The sequence below is a fragment of the Dendrobates tinctorius genome, unplaced genomic scaffold (genome assembly GCF_039654945.1).
Source record: "Dendrobates tinctorius isolate UK_male_01 unplaced genomic scaffold, ASM3965494v1 ptg000041l, whole genome shotgun sequence".
In the NCBI taxonomy this organism is placed as follows: Eukaryota; Metazoa; Chordata; class Amphibia; order Anura; family Dendrobatidae; genus Dendrobates; species Dendrobates tinctorius.
In genome coordinates this window covers 4,498,972-4,526,090 of record NW_027361709.1, presented here as the reverse complement: position 1 = coordinate 4,526,090, position 27,119 = coordinate 4,498,972, and the positions used below count along the sequence as shown (strand labels likewise).

The 27,119-nt window shown below is 47.0% G+C and overlaps 1 protein-coding gene and 1 long non-coding RNA gene across 5 annotated transcripts in view; one reads left to right on the top strand and one right to left on the bottom strand.

Annotated features, from left to right (window-relative positions):
- Positions 1-27,119, bottom strand: part of LOC141088826 (uncharacterized) — a 108,862-nt gene that overhangs the window by 12,491 nt on the left and 69,252 nt on the right. The window lies entirely within an intron of this gene.
- The window catches only part of PLXNA1 (plexin A1), a 347,787-nt gene that overhangs the window by 316,476 nt on the left and 4,192 nt on the right, over positions 1-27,119 (top strand). For 3 of the 4 annotated variants that reach the window (XM_073575031.1, XM_073575032.1, XM_073575033.1), the window contains exons 24-32: positions 13,575-13,721; positions 14,086-14,139; positions 16,779-16,938; positions 17,136-17,239; positions 17,578-17,674; positions 19,491-19,681; positions 21,292-21,461; positions 22,930-23,142; positions 23,228-23,378. In XM_073575031.1, the coding sequence (XP_073431132.1) occupies positions 13,575-13,721; positions 14,086-14,139; positions 16,779-16,938; positions 17,136-17,239; positions 17,578-17,674; positions 19,491-19,681; positions 21,292-21,461; positions 22,930-23,142; positions 23,228-23,378 (1,287 nt within the window). The remainder of the gene's footprint in view (positions 1-13,574; positions 13,722-14,085; positions 14,140-16,778; positions 16,939-17,135; positions 17,240-17,577; positions 17,675-19,490; positions 19,682-21,291; positions 21,462-22,929; positions 23,143-23,227; positions 23,379-27,119) is intronic. The other variant, XM_073575035.1, reaches the window with a different exon arrangement.

Here is a 27,119-nt window from a genome sequence, read left to right as displayed (position 1 = left end):
CACTGGTACAGGGTCCTTCATAGTGCAATCAAGTGTCTCTGACGGTGGTGGTGCACACCCGCCGTCAGACACACCGCCGTACTATGAGGGGCCCAGTGCCAGTACCGACGCCCACGAGTGGGCCCCCCTTGCTTGGGCAGGGCCCCAGCATTTGCAATCTTTACCTCTCCCTGCTCCTCCGCTGTGTAGTCTGGGCCGTCAAATCCATACTGTGCCTGACACCGTCTGAGCCTGCCTCCTGATGTATAGACATATATTTTGAATGTGTACGCTATCCATACATGTTATCCGGGGAAACGGTACCCTTTCTAACCTTTGTGCAATCACGTGCAATCCATACTGGGCCTAACACCATCTGAGCCTGCCTCCTGATGTATAGACATATATTTTGAATGTGTACGCTATCCATACAAGTTATCCGGGGAAACGGTACCCTTTCTAACCTTTGTGCAATCACGTGCAATCCATACTGGGCCTAACACTGTCTGAGCCTGCCTCCTGATGTATAGACATATATTTTGAATGTGTACGCTATCCATACATGTTATCCGGGGAAACGGTACCCTTTCTAACCTTTGTGCAATCCATACTGGGCCTAACACCGTCTGAGCCTGCCTCCTGATGTATAGACATATATTTTGAATGTGTACGCTATCCATACATGTTATCCGGGGATACGGTACCCTTTCTCACCTTTGTGCAATCACGTGTAATCCATACTGGGCGTGAGAACGGCTGGCGAGCTGTTAAGCAAGCTACAGCACCTGTGTTTTGCACACACGTAAGTTTTTCATTTTTTCAGGAATGACGGTTAGGCCTAATTCCGGAACTGCGGTTGACCTGCACTTACTGGGAAATCATTGTTCGCGGGTAATAATTGTAATCAGTGATCCCCATCACTAACGTTGTTCAGCGGGTTATCTGCACCTGTAAGCGACAAACGCTGGCCTTTTCAGTGTAGCGCACATGCAGCCACGGACATGTAAGGGCATGACACACCAGTTATTGGCCAATCTCATGTGCCAGAGCCTCACGTGTCCCTCTAGTAAGCCGGACTTGGACCGCGGGGCATGACGGAGTCTCGTTCGTTAACGGAATTAAGCTTGCAATGTGTGCATCTGTTCTGTAGCTGGCATGGTTGAGGTTTCCCAGGTGGAGTCGAATTTAACCGTAGGCTCCACTCCTGGTGGTGCCCTTCTGGACATTCCTTTAAGGTTCAGCTTTGCAACCATACTGCCCACGTAAAACAAACACTTTGCCTTTATGAACGCTGTTTGGAGGGTCATGACTCGTGGGAATAACGCCGCCCAATCAGTTAACCTGCTAGAGAGATCGTTCGTTGCTCCCAAGCATGACATCACACTCCCTAGGAAGAAGGTAATGCCACTGTGGCGACCGTACTCCTGGGGGCGACACAAGTGCACTGATGCCCAGCCACTGCTCGATGAATCTGCTGGTACATTGACCCAGACCACTACATTCCCCTCGCACGCTACACGACCTGAATCCTGACCCTGATGAAACTCAGGTTACCCTTCCCATATACAGTTCCATCTTACACGGTGACAAAGAGGAAGCTGCAGATGAAAGTGCAGGTTCGGCCCACCCGCCATCAGACACACCACCGTACTATCAGGGGCCCTGTGCCAGTGCCGTCGCCAACGAGTGGGCCCCCCCTGCTTGCTCAGGATCACAGCACTTGCAAAGTTGAAATACTGTGCAGTGAGATGGAAGATGGGGACGACGAGGAGTCCAGACAAGTACAGGGATTCCCTAGCGAGGAGACTTTATTTGATTGTTTTCAATGTTGGGACAGCAATTTTTGGGGAGCACTATACTCTGGAGAATGATAGATGGGGCCCACCATACACTGGAACATTCCAAAGGTGGACATCAGACACTGGAGCAGCATTTACAGGGCCCATTATACACTAGAGCATTAGAAATGGGGCCCATTATGTTTGGAGCATTATTTGGGCCCATAAGACAGTGGAGCTTCATCCATGGGGACCAACATATACTGTAGCATTATGTGGAGCTCATCATATACTGTTTCAAACATTATATGGGACCAATGATTCTGTATGGAGAAATAGATGGGCCTCGTCATGAGATGTAAAAAGTGAGGTATTTTTCATTGTACTATACCGCTATTTCTTTGCCGTATCGGAGCATGATGAGTTGTGGTATGTGTTAAAGGGGCGCTCTTTCGCCCAGGGCACATGAAAACCTGCAGCCAGCCCTCCCCCCCCACAACTTTAGCCAAATAACCCCCATTTTTCAGTGCGTAACTTGTATTATGAAGTTAATTAAGGTTGACAAGCTTAAGTAAGAAGAATTGATGCTTTTGGCATTCAAATGGGCACTGTAGGTGTGTTTCCTGTCCTCCTCTCACTGCCGACTTTTATTCCCCATTGACTTACATTGGGTTTCGTGTTTCGGGACGACCCCGACTTTTCCCTATAATCAGACGATCTTGCTCGACCCGACTTTTGGTTAAGTCAGGTTTCACGAAACGAAACGCGACCCTAAAAAACCAAAAGTCGCTCAACTCTAATTTGCACAACATTAGGAGAATCTGACTCACAATCAAAACAGAAGTGTAATTGACTTGGAGTTACATTGTGTCGTTTAAGTGTTCCCTTTATTTTTTGAACATTGTATAAAATTGGAGTTATACCCTCCTGGTAGACTAATCTGCCAGGTCACCATTTCTGGTGATGAATGCGTGCCCCACATTGACGATCAGTCGCTTGACACATTGCCAGTTACAGAAATGTCATGTACATGGAGCCTAATGATTGTGAAATGAAAAGTTTTTCTTTAAAATTATCACTGTTTTGGAGATTTCTTCTTGTCGGTGAATTGATGCCTTGTTCACATACGGTGCTGGACAACCTCATCTATCCCCGTACACAGGAGCTCACAATCTTATTTTTCTCTCCCTCTTTCTATCTTCTAAGATTTTTCTGTGTTTCACTGCCTCATATTTCCATCATCCCTGTTTGCTGCCAGTGAATAGGAACATTCTTGTTTTCATCCTAAGGTTGCTTACCACCAGTTTTATTCCAAGCTGAGGGTCTGTTTCAATGTATCTAGTGTAGACAATGTACTATAACAACCACAGTGATCTCTTTCCTGTCCTGATAGTTTGTTACAATGTATCAATCTGGGGCATTCGAGGATTGTCTAGATAGAAGGAATACAATTGTAACAAACCTTCAGCTGTGAGAAGTATCATCTCAGGACATGTTTTTCGCTTCTGTATGTAACCAGCAATGTTTCCCATTCACAGCAGCAAGCAGAGATTTTGATAATGGTGAGAAATAGAACGTATATTATTAAGCCGAAACAGAAGTTAGATTGGGAGCTCCTGTGGATAAGGATAGAGGAGACTCCCTGAATTGTCAGCACGGACGCCATCGTCCCGACTCGGGAGACTCAGGTTTTGCAGATTTTTGCCGAATTGACAATCAGTCATTCATGTAAAGGTCTCCAGCAGGCATCAGGGCGACAAGAGCCTAAATGTCACCTCCCGCTGTGACCGCTCCTGCCACATAATTGTTGGGCACTTTTTTGTAAGGTCTCCAGTAGCTCTAAGCCCCCCAGAACCCATTACCCTCCGGAGGCTTTAGCTACTATCGACCATCTCGTTCCCAATCCATTTCATCTTCATTACTAGTAGCCGGCTGCTTTCTTCCTGTACTCGTGGCCCCGGTAGACCATCTGTTATCACACGCTTATAGAGCAGTGCATTATGGGAGGCCATGGAGGAAACTTGGGGATGCCAATCCACCTAAAAAAAAAAATAAAAAAAAAAAAAAAAAAAAGGGGCTCCTGGGCTCCAGGATAGTTGGGTGACCCCGTTTTTGAATTGTGAAACTGTGTGTGTGTATACAGTGGGGAAAAAAAGTATTTAGTCAGTCAGCAATAGTGCAAGTTCCACCACTTAAAAAGATGAGAGGCGTCTGTAATTTACATCATAGGTAGACCTCAACTATGGGAGACAAACTGAGAAAAAAAAATCCAGAAAATCACATTGTCTGTTTTTTTTTCATTTTATTTGCATATTATGGTGGAAAATAAGTATTTGGTCAGAAACAAGCAATCAAGATTTCTGGCTCTCACAGACCTGTAACTTCTTCTTTAAGAGTCTCCTCTTTCCTCCCCTCATTACCTGTAGTAATGGCACCTGTTTAAACTTGTTATCAGTATAAAAAGACACCTGTGCACACCCTCAAACAGTCTGACTCCAAACTCCACTATGGTGAAGACCAAAGAGCTGTCAAAGGACACCAGAAACAAAATTGTAGCCCTGCACCAGGCTGGGAAGACTGAATCTGCAATAGCCAACCAGCTTGGAGTGAAGAAATCAACTGTGGGAGCAATAATTAGAAAATGGAAGACATACAAGACCACTGATAATCTCCCTCGATCTGGTGCTCCACGCAAAATCCCACCCCGTGGGGTCAGAATGATCACAAGAACGGTGAGCAAAAATCCCTGAACCACGCGGGGGGACCTAGTGAATGAACTGCAGAGAGCTGGGACCAATGTAACAAGGCCTACCATAAGTAACACACTACGCCACCATGGACTCAGATCCTGCAGTGCCAGACGTGTCCCACTGCTTAAGCCTGTACATGTCCGGGCCCGTCTGAAGTTTGCTAGAGAGCAATTGGATGATCCAGAGGAGTTTTGGGAGAATGTCCTATGGTCTGATGAAACCAAACTGGAACTGTTTGGTAGAAACACAACTTGTCGTGTTTGGAGGAAAAAGAATACTGAGTTGCATCCATCAAACACCATACCTACTGTAAAGCATGGTGGTGGAAACATCATGCTTTGGGGCTGTTTCTCTGCAAAGGGGCCAGGACGACTGATCCGGGTACATGAAAGAATGAATGGGGCCATGTATCGTGAGATTTTGAGTGCAAACCTCCTTCCATCAGCAAGGGCATTGAAGATGAAACGTGGCTGGGTCTTTCAACATGACAATGATGCAAAGCACACCACCAGGGCAATGAAGGAGTGGCTTCGTAAGAAGCATTTCAAGGTCCTGGAGTGGCCTAGCCAGTCTCCAGATCTCAACCCTATAGAAAACCTTTGGAGGGAGTTGAAAGTCCGTGTTGCCAAGCGAAAAACCAAAAACATCACTGCTCTAGAGGAGATCTGCATGGAGGAATGGGCCAACATACCAACAACAGTGTGTGGCAACCTTGTGAAGACTTACAGAAAACGTTGAACCTCTGTCATTGCCAACAAAGGATATATCACAAAGTATTGAGATGAAATTTTGTTTCTGACCAAATACTTATTTTCCACCATAATATGCAAATAAAATGAAAAAAAAAACAGACAATGTGATTTTCTGGATTTTTTTTCTCAGTTTGTCTCCCATAGTTGAGGTCTACCTATGATGTAAATTACAGACGCCTCTCATCTTTTTAAGTGGTGGAACTTGCACTATTGCTGACTGACTAAATACTTTTTTTCCCCACTGTATATAATTTATATTATAGACTTCCCTGCCTCCTCTCACGTCCCGCGCCGTTATTTATCACAAGTGTAATGAGACATTCCCTGCAAAGCCAGAAAAGCGACGGAGAACGAAAACAACTCTGTAGTGTTGAAAAACTTGGAGTATTGGATGCCTGATGAGCTAGAGCCCGTCCATGACGCTCTGCTCATATTTGTAGCTTTCTGCTCGTATACACCGGCCTCTCCGCGGTTTATATTGTACATTTAAAGGAACATGCCGCCGGGAAATTGTCCCCTAGAAATTAAATTCACGGGGAAAAGCTTAGCGGGTGCAGTGTAATATACTAAAAGGACTCAAAACATACCATTCAGCATTAAAAGGTGTCTACTCCGCCCCCCTGACTACAGTAGTCAGGAGTCACGTGATCAGTTTCAGCTTTTCTGAAGGCCTAAAAGGTTATAAACGGGAGGGATGATTTCTGGGTGGTCTGTAGGATCAGACATCTTAAAAGGTGCTGAATGGGAGGCCCAAGGTGCCACAAAAAAAGAAAAATTGGGCCTGCAAAGTAAATGATGTACTGGTGTGCAAATACACTTTGAGGCCAATACACAAACCCGATGTGTCCGCACACTGTGATTGATTAATGCATGAACTCCACCTGCCGGGTCGGACACCGTAGCGGGCGTGCAGCTGCCGGGTGGGACGCCGTAACGGGTTCCCACCTGCCGGGTCGGACACCGTAGCGGGCGTGCAACTGCCGGGTCGGATGCCGTAGCGGGTACCGACTGGAAGTGGACCTAGCTTGGAAACGAGTGGTTTGGAAGAGGGTCATTAATTTCTTATTGCTATCATTCTTTGTCTGTACTTAGTCCTTCAATAAGACACCCATCACAATCATCTACACGCAAATGTAATGAATATAAAGATGGCCGCTTACACAAAGCACAACCATTGCTGGCCTTCCATGCCAAGCTGCTCTGCACAAACAGTCTCCTCTCTGTGGTTAATCCGCCAATCATCCGGCCAGTCCCCACGAAAACTTATGACTCCTCTTTATCTCCAGAACGATTAATTATACGCAGCGCGGCCTGGCGCAGGCTGCTTCCTCTCAGATCCTGCGCATCGCCTTCCCCAAGTTGAATTAATGAAGCTAAGTTTGCAAATGAACCATAATTTCAAAGACAAGCGCGTTGTTGGAAGGTCTGGGGATGATGTATGCCTGCTCTCGCTCGTTAGCAGCTGGCTCTTTAATTACTGCAGATGCTAACGAGATGCTAACAGCATATGGTGACAGGGAAGTACTTGCACTTTTGCACCAAAGCAGATTGACATGTGAATGGCGATCCATGTCCAAGTCCATGGTGGCCAGGGGTGTTGTCAGTATGGGCTGTGCAGTGAGACTCCACCAACGTCTCATCCCCCATCGGGAACAGTAATTAATATAGGGTGTGTGTACTTAAGCAGCTCACTTCAATGAGACCAGAATATAAAACTCTTCAGATTTGCTGCATATTTGCGGAGTCTGGGGGGGTTCGCTGCACAACGATAATGCATAATGGTCAGAATATCCATGAGACAATGGATGTTACTATTTATTAACATCCGTGCTTCTTTAACTCTTTATTAGCCTTAGTATCAGTTGTTTGTACCATTCTGAATTTTCAACAAAAAAGTTTTAAAACTTAAATTTTTTTCAAACTGTTTGAAAACACACTTTTTTTCTGATACAGTGAACGGTGTCGTCCCTGCTTTTTATTCCTCGCCTTCTGTCCATATGGGACGTGGAGGAGGCAAAATTCAGGAACTTTACACCAATTTTTATAGCAACAGAAAATGGGTCATCATTTCTTGGTAGCTTCTGCCGGCCCATATCCTGTGGACTAGCCTGGTCCACAATAGTTTTGTGTTGGTGAAATCCGCAGCGGACCACTGGATTGGGCAATTAGGAGAGTATGTATATCTCATCCACCCGCTGCTCGGACAGTAAATTGAGGGGCAGAATCTAAAATCTGCAGCATGTCACTGCTGATGCGGATTTCACCCCTTTCCATACAGCTGCGGTGGATCCACAGTGGATTTTTACCTGTTCCGTTGTAGAAGTGAGCAGCATGTAATAGCCCAATTAAAGGGATTGTTCTATAAATCACATGACCAGTACACGGCATAAGAAGCGATCATGTAAATGGGGGTCCCATAGTGTCCTCTCTGAATGGAGTTGTGAAGCAAACTCATGAGTACCACGCTCATAGAAGACAATTAAGCTGTCCTTGAACTTTAATTGGAGCCGTGGTCACACATGGGTACTACCACCACCATAGATGTAATAACGCAGTTACCACTCTACATATATGTGGGATATCGGGACCCCTATTTTCTTTGCTTAGGCGTATGACCTTTGAGACACACAGTGACCTCGATGACTTTCCTAAAGTTCCCTGTGTGAATGGAGCAGCAGTGCGCATGCTTTACTGTCGCTCCACATCTATATAGAGGTAGTGCGCATGCGTTACTGTCACTCCACATCTATGTAGAGGTAATGCGCATGCGTTACTGTCACTCCACATCTATGTAGAGGTAGTGCTCATGCGTTACTTTCACTCCACATCTATGTAGAGGTAGTGCTCATGCGTTACTTTCACTCCACATCTATGTAGAGGTAGTGCTCATGCGTTACTTTCACTCCACATCTATGTAGAGGAAGTGCTCATGCATTACTGTTACTCCATTCACATCTATGTAGAGGTGGCGCGCATGCGTTACTGTCATTCCATTCACATCTATGTAGAGGTAGTGCTCATGCGTTACTGTCACTCCACATCTATGTAGAGGTAGTGCTCATGCGTTACTTTCACTCCACATCTATGTAGAGGTAGTGCTCATGCTTTACTTTCACTCCACATCTTTGTAGAGGTAATGCGCATGCGTTACTTTCACTCCACATCTATGTAGAGGTAGTGCTCATGCGTTACTTTCACTCCACATCTATGTAGAGGTAGTGCTCATGCGTTACTCTCACTCCACATCTATGTAGAGGTAGTGCTCATGCGTTACTTTCACTCCACATCTATGTAGAGGTAGTGCTCATGCGTTACTTTCACTCCACATCTATGTAGAGGTAGTGCTCATGCGTTACTGTCACTCCACATCTATGTAGAGGTAGTGCTCATGCGTTACTGTCACTCCACATCTATGTAGAGGTAGTGCGCATGCGTTACTTTCACTCCACATCTATGTAGAGGTAGCGCTCATGCGTTACTCTCACTCCATTCACATCTATGTAGAGGTAGCGCGCATGCGTTACTGTCATTCCATTCACATCTATGTAGAGGTAGCGCGCATGCGTTACTGTCACTCCATTCACATCTATGTAGAGGGTAGTACTCATGCGTTACTGTCACTCCATTCACATCTATGTAGAGGCAGTGCTCATGCGTTACTGTCACTCCACATCTATGTAGAGGTAGTGCGCATGCGTTACTTTCACTCCACATCTATGTAGAGGTAGCACTCATGCGTTACTGTCACTCCATTCACATCTATGTAGAGGCAGTGCTCATGCGTTACTGTCACTCCATTCACATCTATGTAGAGGAAGTGCTCATGCGTTACTTTCACTCCACATCTATGTAGAGGCAGTGCTCATGCGTTACTGTCACTCCATTCACATCTATGTAGAGGTAGTGCGCACGCGTTACTGTCACTCCACATCTATGTAAAGGTAGTGCTCATGCGTTACTTTCACTCCACATCTATGTAGAGGTAGTGCTCATGCGTTACTTTCACTCCACATCTATGTAGAGGTAGCGCTCATGTGTTACTGTCACTCCATTCACATCTATGTAGAGGTAGCGCGCATGCGTTACTGTCATTCCATTCACATCTATGTAGAGGTAGTGCTTCCGTTACTGTCACTCCATTCACATCTATGTAGAGGCAGTGCTCATGCGTTACTGTCACTCCACATCTATGTAGAGGTAGTGCTCATGCGTTACTTTCACTCCACATCTATGTAGAGGAAGTGCTCATGCATTACTGTCACTCCATTCACATCTATGTAGAGGTGGCGCGCATGCGTTACTGTCATTCCATTCACATCTATGTAGAGGTAGTGCTCATGCGTTACTGTCACTCCACATCTATGTAGAGGTAGTGCTCATGCGTTACTTTCACTCCACATCTATGTAGAGGTAGTGCTCATGCGTTACTTTCACTCCACATCTATGTAGAGGTAATGCGCATGCGTTACTGTCACTCCACATCTATGTAGAGGTAGTGTTCATGCATTACTTTCACTCCACATCTATGTAGAGGTAGCGCTCATGCATTACTGTCACTCCATTCACATCTATGTAGAGGTAGCGCGCATGCGTTACTGTCATTCCATTCACATCTATGTAGAGGTAGTGCTCATGCGTTACTTTCACTCCACATCTATGTAGAGGTAATGCGCATGCGTTACTGTCACTCCACATCTATGTAGAGGTAGTGCTCATGCGTTACTTTCACTCCACATCTATGTAGAGGTAGTGCTCATGCATTACTGTCACTCCATTCACATCTATGTAGAGGTAGCGCGCATGCGTTACTGTCATTCCATTCACATCTATGTAGAGGTAGTGCTCATGCGTTACTGTCACTCAACATCTATGTAGAGGTAGTGCGCATGCGTTACTTTCACTCCACATCTATGTAGAGGTAGTGCTCATGCGTTACTCTCACTCCATTCACATCTATGTAGAGGAAGCGCGCATGCGTTACTGTCATTCCATTCACATCTATGTAGAGGTAGCGCGCATGCGTTACTGTCACTCCATTCACATCTGTGTAGAGGTAGTGCTCATGCGTTACTGTCACTCCATTCACATCTATGTAGAGGTAGTGCTCATGCATTACTGTCACTCCACATCTATGTAGAGGTAGTGCTCATGCGTTACTGTCATTCCATTCACATCTATGTAGAGGTAGTGCTCATGCGTTACTTTCACTCCACATTTATGTAGAGGTAGTGCTCATGCATTACTGTCACTCCATTCACATCTGTGTAGAGGTAGCGTGCATGCGTTGCTGTCATTCCATTCACATCTATGTAGAGGTAGCGCGCATGCGTTACTGTCACTCCACATCTATGTAGAGGTAGTGCTCATGCGTTACTGTCACTCCATTCACATCTATGTAGAGGTAGTGCTCATGCGTTACTGTCACTCCACATCTATGTAGAGGTAGTGCTCATGCGTTACTTTCACTCCACATCTATGTAGAGGAAGTGCTCATGCATTACTGTCACTCCATTCACATCTATGTAGAGGTGGCGCGCATGCGTTACTGTCATTCCATTCACATCTATGTAGAGGTAGTGCTCATGCGTTACTGTCACTCCACATCTATGTAGAGGTAGTGCTCATGCGTTACTTTCACTCCACATCTATGTAGAGGTAGTGCTCATGCGTTACTTTCACTCCACATCTATGTAGAGGTAATGCGCATGCGTTACTGTCACTCCACATCTATGTAGAGGTAGTGTTCATGCATTACTTTCACTCCACATCTATGTAGAGGTAGCGCTCATGCATTACTGTCACTCCATTCACATCTATGTAGAGGTAGCGCGCATGCGTTACTGTCATTCCATTCACATCTATGTAGAGGTAGTGCTCATGCGTTACTTTCACTCCACATCTATGTAGAGGCAGTGCTCATGCGTTACTGTCACTCCATTCACATCTATGTAGAGGTAGTGCGCACGCGTTACTGTCACTCCACATCTATGTAAAGGTAGTGCTCATGCGTTACTTTCACTCCACATCTATGTAGAGGTAGTGCTCATGCGTTACTTTCACTCCACATCTATGTAGAGGTAGCGCTCATGTGTTACTGTCACTCCATTCACATCTATGTAGAGGTAGCGCGCATGCGTTACTGTCATTCCATTCACATCTATGTAGAGGTAGTGCTTCCGTTACTGTCACTCCATTCACATCTATGTAGAGGCAGTGCTCATGCGTTACTGTCACTCCACATCTATGTAGAGGTAGTGCTCATGCGTTACTTTCACTCCACATCTATGTAGAGGAAGTGCTCATGCATTACTGTCACTCCATTCACATCTATGTAGAGGTGGCGCGCATGCGTTACTGTCATTCCATTCACATCTATGTAGAGGTAGTGCTCATGCGTTACTGTCACTCCACATCTATGTAGAGGTAGTGCTCATGCGTTACTTTCACTCCACATCTATGTAGAGGTAGTGCTCATGCGTTACTTTCACTCCACATCTATGTAGAGGTAATGCGCATGCGTTACTGTCACTCCACATCTATGTAGAGGTAGTGTTCATGCATTACTTTCACTCCACATCTATGTAGAGGTAGCGCTCATGCATTACTGTCACTCCATTCACATCTATGTAGAGGTAGCGCGCATGCGTTACTGTCATTCCATTCACATCTATGTAGAGGTAGTGCTCATGCGTTACTTTCACTCCACATCTATGTAGAGGTAATGCGCATGCGTTACTGTCACTCCACATCTATGTAGAGGTAGTGCTCATGCGTTACTTTCACTCCACATCTATGTAGAGGTAGTGCTCATGCATTACTGTCACTCCATTCACATCTATGTAGAGGTAGCGCGCATGCGTTACTGTCATTCCATTCACATCTATGTAGAGGTAGTGCTCATGCGTTACTGTCACTCAACATCTATGTAGAGGTAGTGCGCATGCGTTACTTTCACTCCACATCTATGTAGAGGTAGTGCTCATGCGTTACTCTCACTCTATTCACATCTATGTAGAGGAAGCGCGCATGCGTTACTGTCATTCCATTCACATCTATGTAGAGGTAGCGCGCATGCGTTACTGTCACTCCATTCACATCTGTGTAGAGGTAGTGCTCATGCGTTACTGTCACTCCATTCACATCTATGTAGAGGTAGTGCTCATGCATTACTGTCACTCCACATCTATGTAGAGGTAGTGCTCATGCGTTACTGTCATTCCATTCACATCTATGTAGAGGTAGTGCTCATGCGTTACTTTCACTCCACATTTATGTAGAGGTAGTGCTCATGCATTACTGTCACTCCATTCACATCTGTGTAGAGGTAGCGTGCATGCGTTGCTGTCATTCCATTCACATCTATGTAGAGGTAGCGCGCATGCGTTACTGTCACTCCACATCTATGTAGAGGTAGTGCTCATGCGTTACTGTCACTCCATTCACATCTATGTAGAGGTAGTGCTCATGCGTTACTGTCACTCCACATCTATGTAGAGGTAGTGCTCATGCGTTACTGTCACTCCACATCTATGTAGAGGTAGTGCTCATGCGTTACTTTCACTCCATTCACATCTATGTAGAGGTAGTGCTCATGCATTACTGTCACTGCACATCTATGTAGAGGTAGTGCTCATGCGTTACTGTCACTCCATTCACATCTATGTAGAGGTAGCGCTCATGCGTTACTGTCACTCCACATCTATGTAGAGGTAGTGCTCATGCGTTACTGTCACTCCATTCACATCTATGTAGAGGTAGTGCGCATGCGTTACTTTCACTCCACATCTATGTAGAGGTAGTGCTCATGCGTTACTGTCACTCCACATCTATGTAGAGGTAGTGCTCATGCGTTACTGTCACTCCACATCTATGTAGAGGTAGTGCTCATGCGTTACTTTCACTCCATTCACATCTATGTAGAGGTAGTGCTCATGCGTTACTTTCATTCCACATCTGTGTAGAGGTAGTGCGCATGCGTTACTTTCCACATCTATGTAGAGGAAGTGCCCATGCTTTATTGTCATCCCATGTCTATGTAGAGGTAGCGTGTTATCTCCATGCATTATCTCCATTTCTTGGCTTGGAGCAGCGGTCATGCATCCATACTACCACTTCCATAGACCCATTGAAGTAAATGCTGTGGTGGTCACATATGTTCATTGCCATTTTGGACCCCCTTACATTCGCTGGGGGTCTTTGTGTGGGGATAAATGTTTATGGGAGGACCCTTTGTTGTATATGATATATAATGTGATGTCAGATAATTGGGTGTTTCCTCCCGTGACCTCTATGTCGCCTCCTCTCGTCCCATCCAGGAATGTGCCGGCGAGCCGCTGTTCATGCTGTACTGCGCCATCAAGCAGCAGATGGAGAAGGGGCCGATCGACGCCATCACAGGAGAAGCGCGATACTCCCTGAGCGAAGACAAGCTCATCCGCCAGCAGATCGACTACAAGATGCTGGTCAGTCTCCGGAGAATGGGGACCCATGAAATCCCTGTTTTTTGGGATGATTATGCTCCAGAGTGGCCATGAATCATGCAGGGAAGTAGTCGCGGACAGCCAGGAGGGTGGTCGTCCCACGCGGTGTCCTCCATACCTCAGTACAGATGGGGTCAGACATTTTTTGTCTAGCCCCTGTCCCATGTTCGCCTTGACCACAGGCGCTGCTTACTGGATGAGTCTGTGGCTGCTCTGCGCTGTTGTTGGTGATTTCCCACCCATTCATCTTACATTGGTATTTTTTTTTCTCTCTTTCTTTCTTCCAACCTGTCTCTTCCTCTTCTATGTGTCTCACTAATGTGGCTTGCCTGTTAATGGATTGAAGAATCCTTGTGCCGATGACGGGCTGAGCGATGAGTCATGTTGCCGCTCGCCTCAAGTAAGTTTACTCGCTCCCCCTTCCTCCGCTTTGGTGGTGGTGGGAGGGGGGTCTGTAGATGGGATCCTTCAATCCATTTCATGGCTTCATGTCTATCCGTGTACATGTGCCCCACACGCATATTCTGCTTCATGGAGGTAGATCCTAATTGGTTTCCATAAGGACAGCGACAGTCTGATGTCTTTGGCGTTGCTTGACCCCCACGACGGGTTCCTGACCCGTTTTTCCAATACGAAGCTTCAATTCCCCTGCATATACACAGTCGCATGACGCATAGCTGGCTGCCTGCAGCTGCCACCAGGTGGAGCTCATGAGCGGAATGCATGTTAGAGGGGTTATCTGGCCCCTCACTCTGGTGCCAGTGACGTCCCGCCGTGCATGATTGTCGGGTATTGTGCATCCTTTCTGTGCTCACGTCTCTGCAGGTGCTTGTGTCACAACCTCATCGGCACAGAGCGGAGCAGCTCTGGATGTCACCGGATACCCCCCATCTGTTTTATGTTCCTTACATTTAATCTCTGCTTCCCTTCAGTGAAGGAAAACTACATTCAGAGGCTGGAAACCAATCCTGACCTCATCCTGCTCACAGCTGATGAGTTTGTTGCAATGTGTCAGTGCAGGTAATCCTCTGTGAGCTTCACACCGCAGAAGAACAGATCCTGATCTCTGCCCAGTGAGGAAGCGATCATTTTTCAGTAATCAGGTGTTTGTCATCTCAATGTGGAACGTGAATGGAAACAAACCGAGGGGGCACTACTAGGATGTGAATATATGGGATCACTGGCCACACACTGACAAGAGTACCAATAAAGAAAAACAGAAGTGTGCCAAAGGCAAAGATCACCATTAATAAACAAAATTATATTTCTTCAAGTACAAAATAGCAAGTAAAACAAGAAGTACATTTACAAACAAAACATCCTAACCTCAAAAATACAGAATGAAACCGACATCCTTAGCCATTAAACCCCTTTAAACAATGTAATAATTCCTATAGGGGTAAGGTAGATATGAAAGTATCCCAGAAATAAGGGATGCAATAGACACAGATGAAAGGACACAGGGAAAGAGCAGGTAAATAAGACTGTACAAGACCTGATGGTTAAAATATTTGAGGAAAAAGTCACCCGATCATGTCATAGTATGTGGAGAAGAGCCCCACCCATATCGCTACGCAGCGTGGCTTCCTCGGGGGAAGGTAGTAGTGTATCTCTTTGATTCTGTATTTTTGGGTTTTAGGATATTTGGACTGTATGGTATAGACTGATTTTCAATAGTGTGTTACATCTCCGCGCACGTAATGTAGGAGTCTGGTGAGTTCTTACATGGCCCCTCCAGTTGTTATTTACCCTTAAGGGCATGTGCACACGCTGCGGATTCTGCTGCGGTTCCGCAGCAGATTTGGCCGTTGCGGATCCGCAGCAGTTTCTGCTGCGGTGTACAGTACCATAATATCCTATGGATATTAAAAACCGCAGTGCAGACGGTACGGATTTTTCCGCGCAGTTTCAAAACCGCAGAAAGAATTGACATGTCAATTCTTTCTGCGGATTTCGTGCTGTTTGCCATCTGCTCCATTGAGGAGATGAAAAACCGCAGGCGAATCCACAGGTAAAACCGCAGGTCTTTTGTCCTGCAGATTTACCTGCTGATTTTACAAAATCCGCGCAGCCAAATCCGCACCCCATTCCGCAGCGTGTGCACACACCCTAAGCCTATTTGGCTTTTTTAATTGTTTTTAAATGTACTTCTTGTTTTGCTTCTTATTTTGTGCTTGAATAAATATATTTTTTGTTTATTAATGGTGATCCTTGACAATTTGCACACTTCTGTTTTTCTTTCTTTCCTTCTAAATGTGGAACGTGCTGCAGACAAACACCTGATCAATGAAAAACCATGGTTTCCTCGGGAAGATGATATTTTCGAGGCGTTGGACCGACCATCTCTTGTTCGTTGCTGGATGAAATATAAATAATCGATCACCGATCACCTTACTCTCATCAGCGCTCGCTGGGTGCAGGTCTCCCATCCATGTAAAGGGGATCTTACCTACGCTGACACATTGTGACAAAACCCATCTCTGGGGTCTAAAAGGAGGAAGAGTCCCCAATTTATTTTATACTGTACTGCATGGACTCCATGTCACCATTTTTTTTTTTTATCTAGGCTGCTATTACACGGGGTGGTCATGATGTGCCCGGGAGACCATATTTTACCATTTGAAAAATCTGTTGATGGCGGCAGTTTTGCAACAGGTGAAGCAAATGACTTCACAATCGCATGTAGTGCCGAACCTGCCACCATATGGGCCGCCATGTGTAATAGCCCCCCGGGTCCAGACTTGACTGATCTCCGTGCTGCTAATCAGCATGAATGTGCCATTCGATGATGCCGCCCGTTCATCGTTTTTGAGGGAAGGGCTGAGATTGTCAGCACTTGTGTTCTCCTTCAGAAGGCGACGAGTTTAATGACCATCAATAGCGAATCTCTGCACCTTGCACCTGTGATCTCTGCACTTCGGGGGGAGTCACACTTATTAAAGTTATAAATTATGGAAAAAAAAGAATAATAGAATTAGTTCATTGCAGGTCGCCCTGAATTCCTAAATCTCTTGTCACAATTCAAACTCTTGATTACAGACGCTGAATTGTGTGAACCCCGAGAATGAAAATGCCCCCGAAATTCCAGTGAAGGTGCTGAACTGTGACACCATAACCCAAGTGAAGGAGAAGCTGCTGGATGCGGTGTACAAGGGGGTCCCCTATTCTCAGAGACCCAAAGCAGGAGACATGGACCTCGGTAAGAGCCCCATGATGGCGGGTGTCTATATGTGAGCCTCTTAGGCAGATGGAAGCCGGAAGTAGGAGACGAGAACCTTGGCGAGATCTTGGAATCTCACCCCGGTCCTCATTATTGGAGTTGTTGGAGGTCCTCTTGATATGTGATAGTTATTTGATCTTCCTAAGTGTTTGCCTTCCTTTTCTTCCATCCTGCAGAGTGGCGCCAGGGTAGAATGGCGCGAATAATCCTGCAAGACGAGGATGTGACAACCAAAATAGACAACGACTGGAAACGCCTCAACACGTTGGCTCATTACCAGGTGCGTAGACTATGATCCGCTCGTGTATAAGGGCAGCACACATAAACATAGGAGCCAAGTGGCTGGACTGCTGATTTTGGCATGACTGGTCCTGAGACATTTCCCCCAAAGGCAGATGTCATGGAAAATAAGGATCGGCCATGTTAATGTTTAGCATGCCCAATCCTTTGTTCTCATGTGACATGAGCGGATGCCAGAAATGTCCGGCAGCTTAATTCATTTCTCCCCGTTGAGAACCTGTGCGAGTCCCAAGAAGGCAAGCAGCACATGAGGGATGAGAGGAATATCTGACGGCCACTGATTGTCCATGTTCTTCTCTTGTGATCTGATCGCTGCAGGTTATTGACGGATCTTCGGTCGCTCTGGTCCCCAAACAGAACTCTGCCTACAACATCTCCAACTCTTCAACGTTTACAAAGTCTCTGAGTCGATACGGTGAGTGCCCGATCCTGCGGCAGCCGTGTCTGCAAATTGCGAATGCCTGAAAACTGTGAGACCCGGAGCACTTAGGGGAGATCGCAGGCAGTGGTGGAGATGTAGGGGACGCACAGAGCACTAGGGGGGATTGCAGACAGTGATGGAGATATAGGGGCTGCGTGGAACACGAGGGTATCACAGGCAGTGGTGGAGATACAGGAGCTGCACAGAGCATCAGGGGGATCTCCGGCAGCAATGGAGATGCAGAGGCCGCTCGGAGCACAAGGGGGAATCACAGGCAGCGGTGGAGATGTAGGGGGCCTACAGAGCACGAGGGGGAATCGCAGGCAGCGGTGTAGATGTTGGGGTCGCACAGAGCACGAGGGGGGGGATCGCAGGCAGCGGTGGAAATATAGGGGCTGCGGCGTGGAACACCAGGAGGGATCGCAGCCAGTGGTGGTGATGTAGGGGACGCACAGAGCACGAGGGGGGGGGGGGGGGGGGGAGGATCGCAGGCAGCGGTGGAAATATAGGGGCTGCGGCGTGGAACACCAGGGGGGATCGCAGCCAGTGGTGGTGATGTAGGGGACGCACAGAGCACAAGGGGGGGGGGGGGAGGATCGCAGGCAGCGGTGGAAATATAGGGGCTGCGGTGTGGAACACCAGGAGGGATCGCAGCCAGTGGTGGTGATGTAGGGGACGCACAGAGCACGAGGGTGGATCGTAGGCAACGGTGAAGATGTAGGGGATCACAGGCAGCACTGGAGATATAGGGGCTGCGTGGAACACAAGGGGGGATCGTAGGCAGCGCTGGAGATGTAGGGGATCGCAGGCAGCGCTGGAGATATAGGGGCTGTGTGGAACACAAGGGGGGGATAGCAGGCAGTGCTGGAGATGTAGGGGTTGACAGAGCAGGAGGGGGGATCACAGGCAGTGGTGTAGATACAGGAGATCTCCTCCGCTCTTACCCTTGTCATGGTCCGTTGTGCCTGTTTATCTTCCCATAAAGCATTGTCTGGAGGTCAAGCAAATATCTTTCCTTTTAGTCACTAATTAAAGCAGCAGAACCGATCTCAAATCAGAGGGAATTGATAGCAATGCTGAAATTATCGCACATAATTGGCTTTGAAATGTCAGTGCGGTGCGAGCGTCTGCTTCTCAGTTTGCATCGTAGGTGTCGTTTATAGGACAACAGGGGGTCAAAAGCGACATCGAAATAAAACTTCTGTGGTAGCGGCAGATCAGACACGAGGTACATCGTGCCTCGCCATCTACTGGCTTAGTCATTTCTGCAGCACGTCCATGATGGAGACACTCTTAAAGGGCCAGTAAGGCTACAATCAGCAGCTAATAATGATATGTCAGCAGCTATGTATAAGTCTTCCTGGAGGTTCCCAGGACGATCGCAGAGCAAACACTACAGACAGCTCCCTCTCTAGCCCTGGCTGATAACAGGGAATAATAGCTGTAACATTGTGGTATAGTGTCCCATCGTATGTGCGGCTCTATTATATAGAGCGACAGCTTAGAAGAAGAGACATTACCTTTCCGATGTCATCATGGACTTTGAGCTAAATAGATAAAAATGGCTTTGATGAAATGGTAAATGAGCCGTGGATCTAGTCAGCGTTTGGTTATTGTGGAGGCCGAGTGATTGGTGGGACCTGACTGGGGAGACGTGTGGGATTGTAATGATGGTAATGGGTCATCGACTCGACACTTCTCCAGCACGGGAGTGTCTAAGATACTACACCTCCCAGCATGCACTGGTGACCCCAGTCTTGCAGGTTATAGGCCACCTTGTCCCCCTGACCTCCCTCTGTCCTCCTACCAGAGAGCATGCTACGGACGGCGTCCAGCCCTGACAGCCTGCGCTCCCGCACGCCGATGATAACCCCCGACCTGGAGAGCGGCACCAAACTCTGGCATCTGGTGAAGAACCACGACCACCTGGACCAACGCGAGGGAGACCGGGGGAGCAAGATGGTGTCCGAGATCTACCTTACACGATTGCTCGCCACCAAGGTAAGATATCTGGTGTAACGAACTGGAAGACCTTTTTCTAGTGTGGGACCCCCCCATCTGGTCATTGAGGCTTCCACTCCAGACAACACCATGGTAACATATTATGGGGTCCATGAAAAATTCAGCAATTTTCAAACAAAGTTTATGTATTAACCCCTATATTAAAGACCTTTGCTGCCTGTCAGTGAAAGGGAACCAGGGATTTCCATATATTGTAACCAATGGCACCAGTGCTGGTAAGAGATGATCAGTACAAGCCCTCAATAGCAACAAGAAAGTTTTCATTCACTGACAGCAAACAGACATCCTGAAATTAGTGAGCAATTGAATCAGAAGTTTAAAGCAGAGATTATGTAATTACCTGAGACCGGAAAATAACATTTCATTCAGTTCAAGAGCTGCCAATCCGGGATTGAGAGAGACAGATAATCTAGAATAATTGAATATCAAATAGATATTCCTGGCAGTCAATTAAGTCCGATGGTGGGCCGGCTGATGAGGCGCCCTCCCAGTGGGTCCGCACCATAATAGGGCTCATTCTACAACCCTTTCCCCCAACGATAGGTCTGATCAGATGGGGACGTACCCTACATGCTACAGCCCTACTTCCCATGCAATTGATAAGATGAGCTTCCCCTCCTTCCGGTGATTGAGCCAATCAGATTGGATATCCCCACACCTCCATCAATCAGACGTCCTGGAATATGGGATCCTGATAATCTGGCACGCCTCAGTCTCGTACATGTGTATTTCCATACACGTTCCTTTATCTTATTGCTTGATGACGGAGCAGGTGCAGACTCTCGGCCGACGGCTGCCACGGCTCTATTTCCCCTGGTATCTGCCCTCCATGACTGTGATTGGCGGAATAATTTCACTTTCTCTACATCAGCAAATCTTCAGGCGGGGGATGGGACTTACCGCTGAGAGCGATGGGTTATGACACAAATCACCCGCCGTTTTATAATGTGCGTAATTTAAAGGTTCCTACATAAACCCCTGATATAAAATCCCCACTAATTATAGGAGCCATAAATCTCCGGCCGCGTTATTTACACCTCCCCCCCATATACACATATACATTCAGGCCGGTTATATATTTGTTCAGCAGAGCGCTGTATTTACGGCGGCTCTATGGATATTAACGGCTGCGGGAAAGATTAATTCCTCCTTTAATGAGCTTTTCTGCGGACGCTGAACCTTCAGCAAATCTTCCTCGCTACATAACGTCTCCGCCGGTGTAATAACTCCTAATTCTATGGGGGAATCTGCCGCCGAGAACAACAAAATTAATTGCGGATGCAAGAAGGAAATATTCTGGTGATTTCTGGAGGATATCTGATGTATTTGTGGGGATCCCCAGAGATGATCGGTGGTTTTATAACACCCTCTCCCGACAAAAATGGAGGATATTAGATGCTGTAATTCTGTACATTCCCGTCAGATGGAAACTTGGGGGGAAAAAAAATATAAAATCAGTTTATCTGTTCCTGGAAAGCAGATTCCGGCTGCTGTTGCTCTCTGAGGGTTGTAGTGCAAATGATGAGTCTCTTCTTTGGTCATATGTGCATGGTGTTTTCTTCTTACCATCCACCTCGCTTTGTGTACAGGGCACGCTGCAAAAGTTTGTGGACGATTTATTCGAAACCATCTTCAGCACCGCTCACCGCGGCAGCGCTCTACCTCTTGCCATCAAGTACATGTTTGACTTCCTGGACGAGCAGGCGGACAAGCACCAGATCACGGACTACGACGTGCGGCACACATGGAAGAGCAACTGGTGAGCGAACCCCTACCCATGGGATTTACTGGGGATGAACTGCGCTGCTCTCACTGCAGCTGGAGGTTGTCGGCGCGCCCGCGGCATCTGGAGGTTGTCGGCGCGCCCGCGGCATCTGGAGGTTGTCGGCGCGCCCATGGCATCTGGAGGTTGTCGGTTCGCTCACCTCCTGATGTGAATCATTTAGAATATTTAGTTCTGCATCTTTCTAATATACATTTTTCTGCCAATTTTCACATTCTCTGCTTGCTGCTGCTTATTGGAAACATTTGTATTTAGTAACCAACCATCCAAACATAATTCCGCTCACAGCTGAGGGTTTGTTTCCATTGTGCATAATCTGGACAATCCTCTGTGAGCGCAACAGGCTTCACTTCAGGCTGAATGCATTTGTGCAGCTGTTTTAGCTCCCAGAACATTGTCTGGACTGGATATAATTGTAGCAAACACTCAGCTGTGAGAAGCATCAATCACACGTAAGGTTTTCTGTATAGATAAATCCATGCACAGGACCTCGGTACAGCGGCCATGTCAGTAGTCTGAGCCACCGCCTGGGAGCCCTACAATCCACCCTTTCCTGCCACCATTCCCCGCACTTTTGATCCTGCCTTTTGCAATGTCACTTGTGTCTCATAATGCAATGATGATGTTGCGCCCGGTCCCCCGGTAGGTAGGAGGCGGATGTGGGGCTTCCATCTCGCGGTTCTGACTACTGCTGTGGCCGCTGGTCCTGGAATCGATTCAGCCTTCAGTAACCGCAAGCAGAGATGTTGTAAATGCTGAAATACTGAAGAACAATTTTATTTTGGATGTTATACATTGAACACTGTGATCCTGAGGTTGTCATTCTGATGCCCCTCTCTATCCGCGGATGCGTTCCCCCAGGTCTTTCTCGTCCTCATTCATCTCATATGTTCGCGTGTCGCAGGATGATTCCTCCTGCCGGTCCGTGTCGCTATTTTCTCATCCCCCGGAGCGGGTTCTCCCCTTGGCGGCCGGTCACCTTTCCGTCGGCCCCCGTGGAGTTTCCTCCTCTCTCATCCTCCGTTCTGGTTTTGTGATTACATCTCGCCGCCGTTTTTCCTGCCAGCGGGACGTCCCCCTCGTATGACATTTGTAATGTGGCAGATAAATTGCTTCGGCACGGTCCAATGGCTGCCGGCAATTAGTGACGGTGACTGGAGCGACATGCGTGTCTATAGGCAGAGGCTGTGTTTAACCCATTCAGCTTCCCCCCCAGCGGAGGAAATAGCTTAGATTGAAGTTATTGTGTATGCGACTTGGGGCACCCGCCCCTTTAATAAGGAAAAATAGATAAAATTAAGGTAGAACTCTATATTGTTCGGGGATCTGACTTGTGATTGAGGCATAGGAAGCCTGTAGAGGACTTTGTGGGCTTAAAGGCACAGGCATGCTTATAGCACCCATATCGCTGGTCACATGACATCTGACTCCTCATTTCTTTCAGTTTACCCCTGAGGTTCTGGGTCAATGTGATCAAGAATCCTCAGTTTGTTTTCGACATTCACAAGAACAGCATCACGGACGCCTGCCTCTCGGTGGTGGCGCAAACATTCATGGACTCCTGTTCTACGTCGGAGCACAAATTGGGTAAAGATTCACCCAGTAACAAGCTGCTGTATGCCAAGGACATACCCAACTACAAGAGCTGGGTGGAAAGGTACAAAACAGCGCCACACTTGTCCTAGGCTGTGGCTGGTATTGCAGCCCAATAATGGCGATTTATTACACTTTTTTTTTTGCAGGTATTACGCAGACATCGCCAAAATGCCAGTAATCAGCGACCAGGATATGAGCGCGTATCTGGCCGAACAGTCCCGGTTACACCTGAGTCAGTTCAACAGTATGAGCGCCCTGCACGAAATCTACTCCTACATCACCAAGTACAGGGACGAGGTGAGCTTACAGTCGGGTCGCAGGGAAGAGCAGTAGCGCCTCCCATGGCCACCAATCAAATCACGGGAGGGTGAATAAGAACCGGTGCCCATAGCGCTAATCGGGTGACGGGGGAGCTGGTTGCTATTGGGAACTGCACATTTTGCTAATTCTCTCACAATGTATCACTATCCCCATCATCCTCGGGCATAACAGTTGTGATCCAACAGTCTATCGAGCCGCAATTTCCCTTATTACAGTGATGATAATTGTATCGGTAATTGTGGAGGCTGTAATAAGTGTTGTGACAGCAGCGAAATGTCAGAGGGGGCAGCCGAGGCGCAATCATCCGGGGAGGATGGGGGTGATTAGTGCTGACATCTCCGCACATTACACAGGAGGGAGTTTAACGCAACTTTGTTTTGTTTTATTTATTTTTTTTAAATAGACAATCCCTTTAAATAATGTTACCTTCTATAGGGATAATTCTTTTTCTTAGTTACAAATACTTTTGGATAAAAATTATTTTTCTATTTAATTGGGCTTCATTAATAATTATGCACCATTTGCTTTCTATGTAACCTGTGTGATATACTATCAATGTTGTGCTGCAGAATGGGTTAGCTGAGAATCTGTCAGTGAGCTCCTTCTAACAGAATAATTAATGGGAGCGTTTGTATCTCCTATGTGTCTTTTCTGAGCTCCTCAGCTGATTTATGACCACATCAAAGTTGGACATACAGAAAAGCACAAAAAAGTGACATCGCCGAATCGCCTCTCTTCTGCTCCTACATCATGCAGCTCACAAATTCTCTTTAAAGGAAAATTTGTCACCCTTTTTTTGGACTATGAGCTGCTGGCATCGACATCAGGGGCTTATCTATAGCATTCTGTCATGCTGTAGATAAGCCCCCGATGCAACCTGAAAGATAAGAAAAAGGAGTTAGGGTACCGTTACACTTAGCGATGCACCAGCGATCCCGACAACGATATGGATCGCTGGTGCATGGCTAAGTGGGCGCTAGTGAGCTGCCACACAGGCAGATCTCACCAGCGACATCGCTGGGGTCGGGGGTCGCTACTTACCTGTCAGACGCGGCGATCCTGACTTCCGCCCGCCCGCGTCATCGGCGCCACAGAAAGCGCCCGACGAGAAATGATCCAGGACCTTCTCGCGCGACCAGCGGGGGAGCCGGTCGGAGGTAAGTATCACATGTAGCAATATCGCTAGCAATATCGCTGCTACGTCACAAAATCGATGACTTTACAGCGATATTGCTAGCGATATCGCAGTGTGTAACTGGGGCTTCAGATTATACTCACCGGGGGGCGGTCCGTTCTTGGTCCGATGGGTGTTGCCGACCGGCGCCTCCCATCTTCAGGCTATGCCGTCCTCTTCTTTCCTTCCTGTCGTGGCTCCGGCGCAGGCGCACTGCTCTGCCCTGTTGAGGGCATAGCAGAATACTGCAGTGTGCAGAGGCCGGACCTCTGCTCTGCCTTCAACAGGGCAGAGCAGTGTGCCGAAGCCACGACAGGAAGGAAAGAAGAGGACGGTGCCATGTAGTCGTGTTATATCATCGAAAAGTGGATGTGGCCTTGTAGGAAATAGCTGGGCTAATTTAGCCCATAATAATACATCAAACCCAGAGGTGTAGCCTTTGGTTCAAGGGGGTGAAACTTCAGAGAGGGCCCCTAACCAGGTAACCCTTATTGCAAATGTGGTGGTGGTGCACCCCAGTAGTGGATGTAGGAGAACCTCCGCAGATAAGAGCTGTTACTAAAAAAAAAAATCTCTATACAAAAGACTAACACTGATATTACTGCCATATAGTGGTAGTCTAGATACCAGTCCTGCAGAACATAAAGTAAATAAATGTACAGTAATCTCTTGACTCATAGCTGACGTTTCTGATGGAATCGTTCACTTTTCAATGTGGCCCAGACTAAGACATGGCAACTTCATCCAGCCAGGACTCGGCTGCAGAGATTACAACACACACAGCTGACTTCTCACATTTCCTGCACCATCACCATCTATCCCCAACCTGCACAACCTCCTCATCCTGCTGATAACCCAATGCTGAGCTACCGCTGCTGCCGCCATATATGTGTCGTTATTATTGCACCTGCTGTGTGGTACTGGTAAAACAAACCTCTAGCACAGGGTTTCTCAACTCCAGTCCTCAAGACCCACCAACAGGTCAAGTTTTCAGGATTTCCTTAGTATTGCACAGGTGATGCTGTTAATGCTTGAGCAGGTGATGAAATTATCACCTGTGCAATACTAAGGAAATCCTGAAAACATGAGCTGTTGGTGGGCCTTGAGTTGAGAAACACTGCTTTAGAACATATTCCTGCCATGTGCTCCACATTTTGCCCCCTATAAAGTAATAATGCCCTGTGTGTGCCACTTTGACAGTCACAATAACCTGAGTTATAGCCCTAACAGTAAGTGGCCACCTAACAATTAATAATGTCATGAATCTCCCCACTACAAAGTATAATGCCCCCACACAGTATACTGACCTAGCCCCTCAAACTATATAATAGCCCCCACATTAGAGTCCACACACCATATACTAAAATGCACTCCCCATAGTCCTCCATATAGCATAATGCACTCCCCATAGTCCTCCATATAGCATAATGCACTCCCCATAGTCCCAATGCACTCCCCATAAAAACGAGGAAAAAAAAAATAAAATACTTCCCTCTCCTACTCAGTACCCTGCTGCTCCAGCCTCTGCATCGCGCTCTCTGAAGCTTTGTCTTCACTGCTCTGCACAGCGGGCGAGATGAAGTGATGTCATTGCACCCGCTTCGCTGAGATGTCAGGTGCAGACAGCTGACGCTCCCTCTCACATCATTGCTTTCATTAGTATCAGCATCTACAATACCGATACGGTTGAACTTGCGATGACGGGTGGGTGGGAGGAAGCCCGGGTCAGCACTGACACTGGGCCCCATGCAGTTCAGGGAGATCACTTACTACACTACAGATCACCTCAGATCCGTCATCCATTGAGCCTGGTATCAGATGATGCTTTAATTTAATTCATTTTAGTTTAATTCATTAAACTCTGTCTGCTCGGTTCCTTGGCTTCTACTGATCCTGACCAAATGGGCGTGTTGGAAACTGGTGGCGCTCACTTGGTGGTCTCCATAATTCCCTTTCATTTTATTAAAGAGTGATCAAATGGTCACATTTTTACCTAGAAGATTTCTAATTGTCACCTCCTGTTAAAGCATGCGGCCATGACGCAGGGGCTCCTGCTAAAGAAGAGTGAGGCTATGTGCACACGTAGTTTTTTGGGTGTGCGGATTTTGGAGAGAAAACCGCAGGTAAATCCGCAGGACAAAAGTCCTGCGGTTTATCTGCGGTTTTACACCTCTTAGTGGATGAGGTGTGAAACTGCAGCGTTTCTGCACCAAACAATTGACATGCTGCGGATTGTAAACCGCAGCAAAACCGCGCAAAAAAATCCGCAGCATGTGCACTGCGTTTTTTTTTCCATTGGAAATAAAGCTACTGTACAATGCAGCAGAATCTGCTGTGTTTCCGCAGAGCCAAAACCGCTGAGGAAACGCAGCAGATTTCACTGCGTGTGCACATACCCTTAGGGCCAAAGCGTTTTGTCAGAATTTTGGCCTAAAAGGCTAGATTGTGGGAGAATGTTGTGACTTTTGGTGTCTTTACGCAATTTTTGCCAAGATCTAACAAATTGGGTGCAGCTGGGTTGTTGGGCATAAGCGAACGTGGCA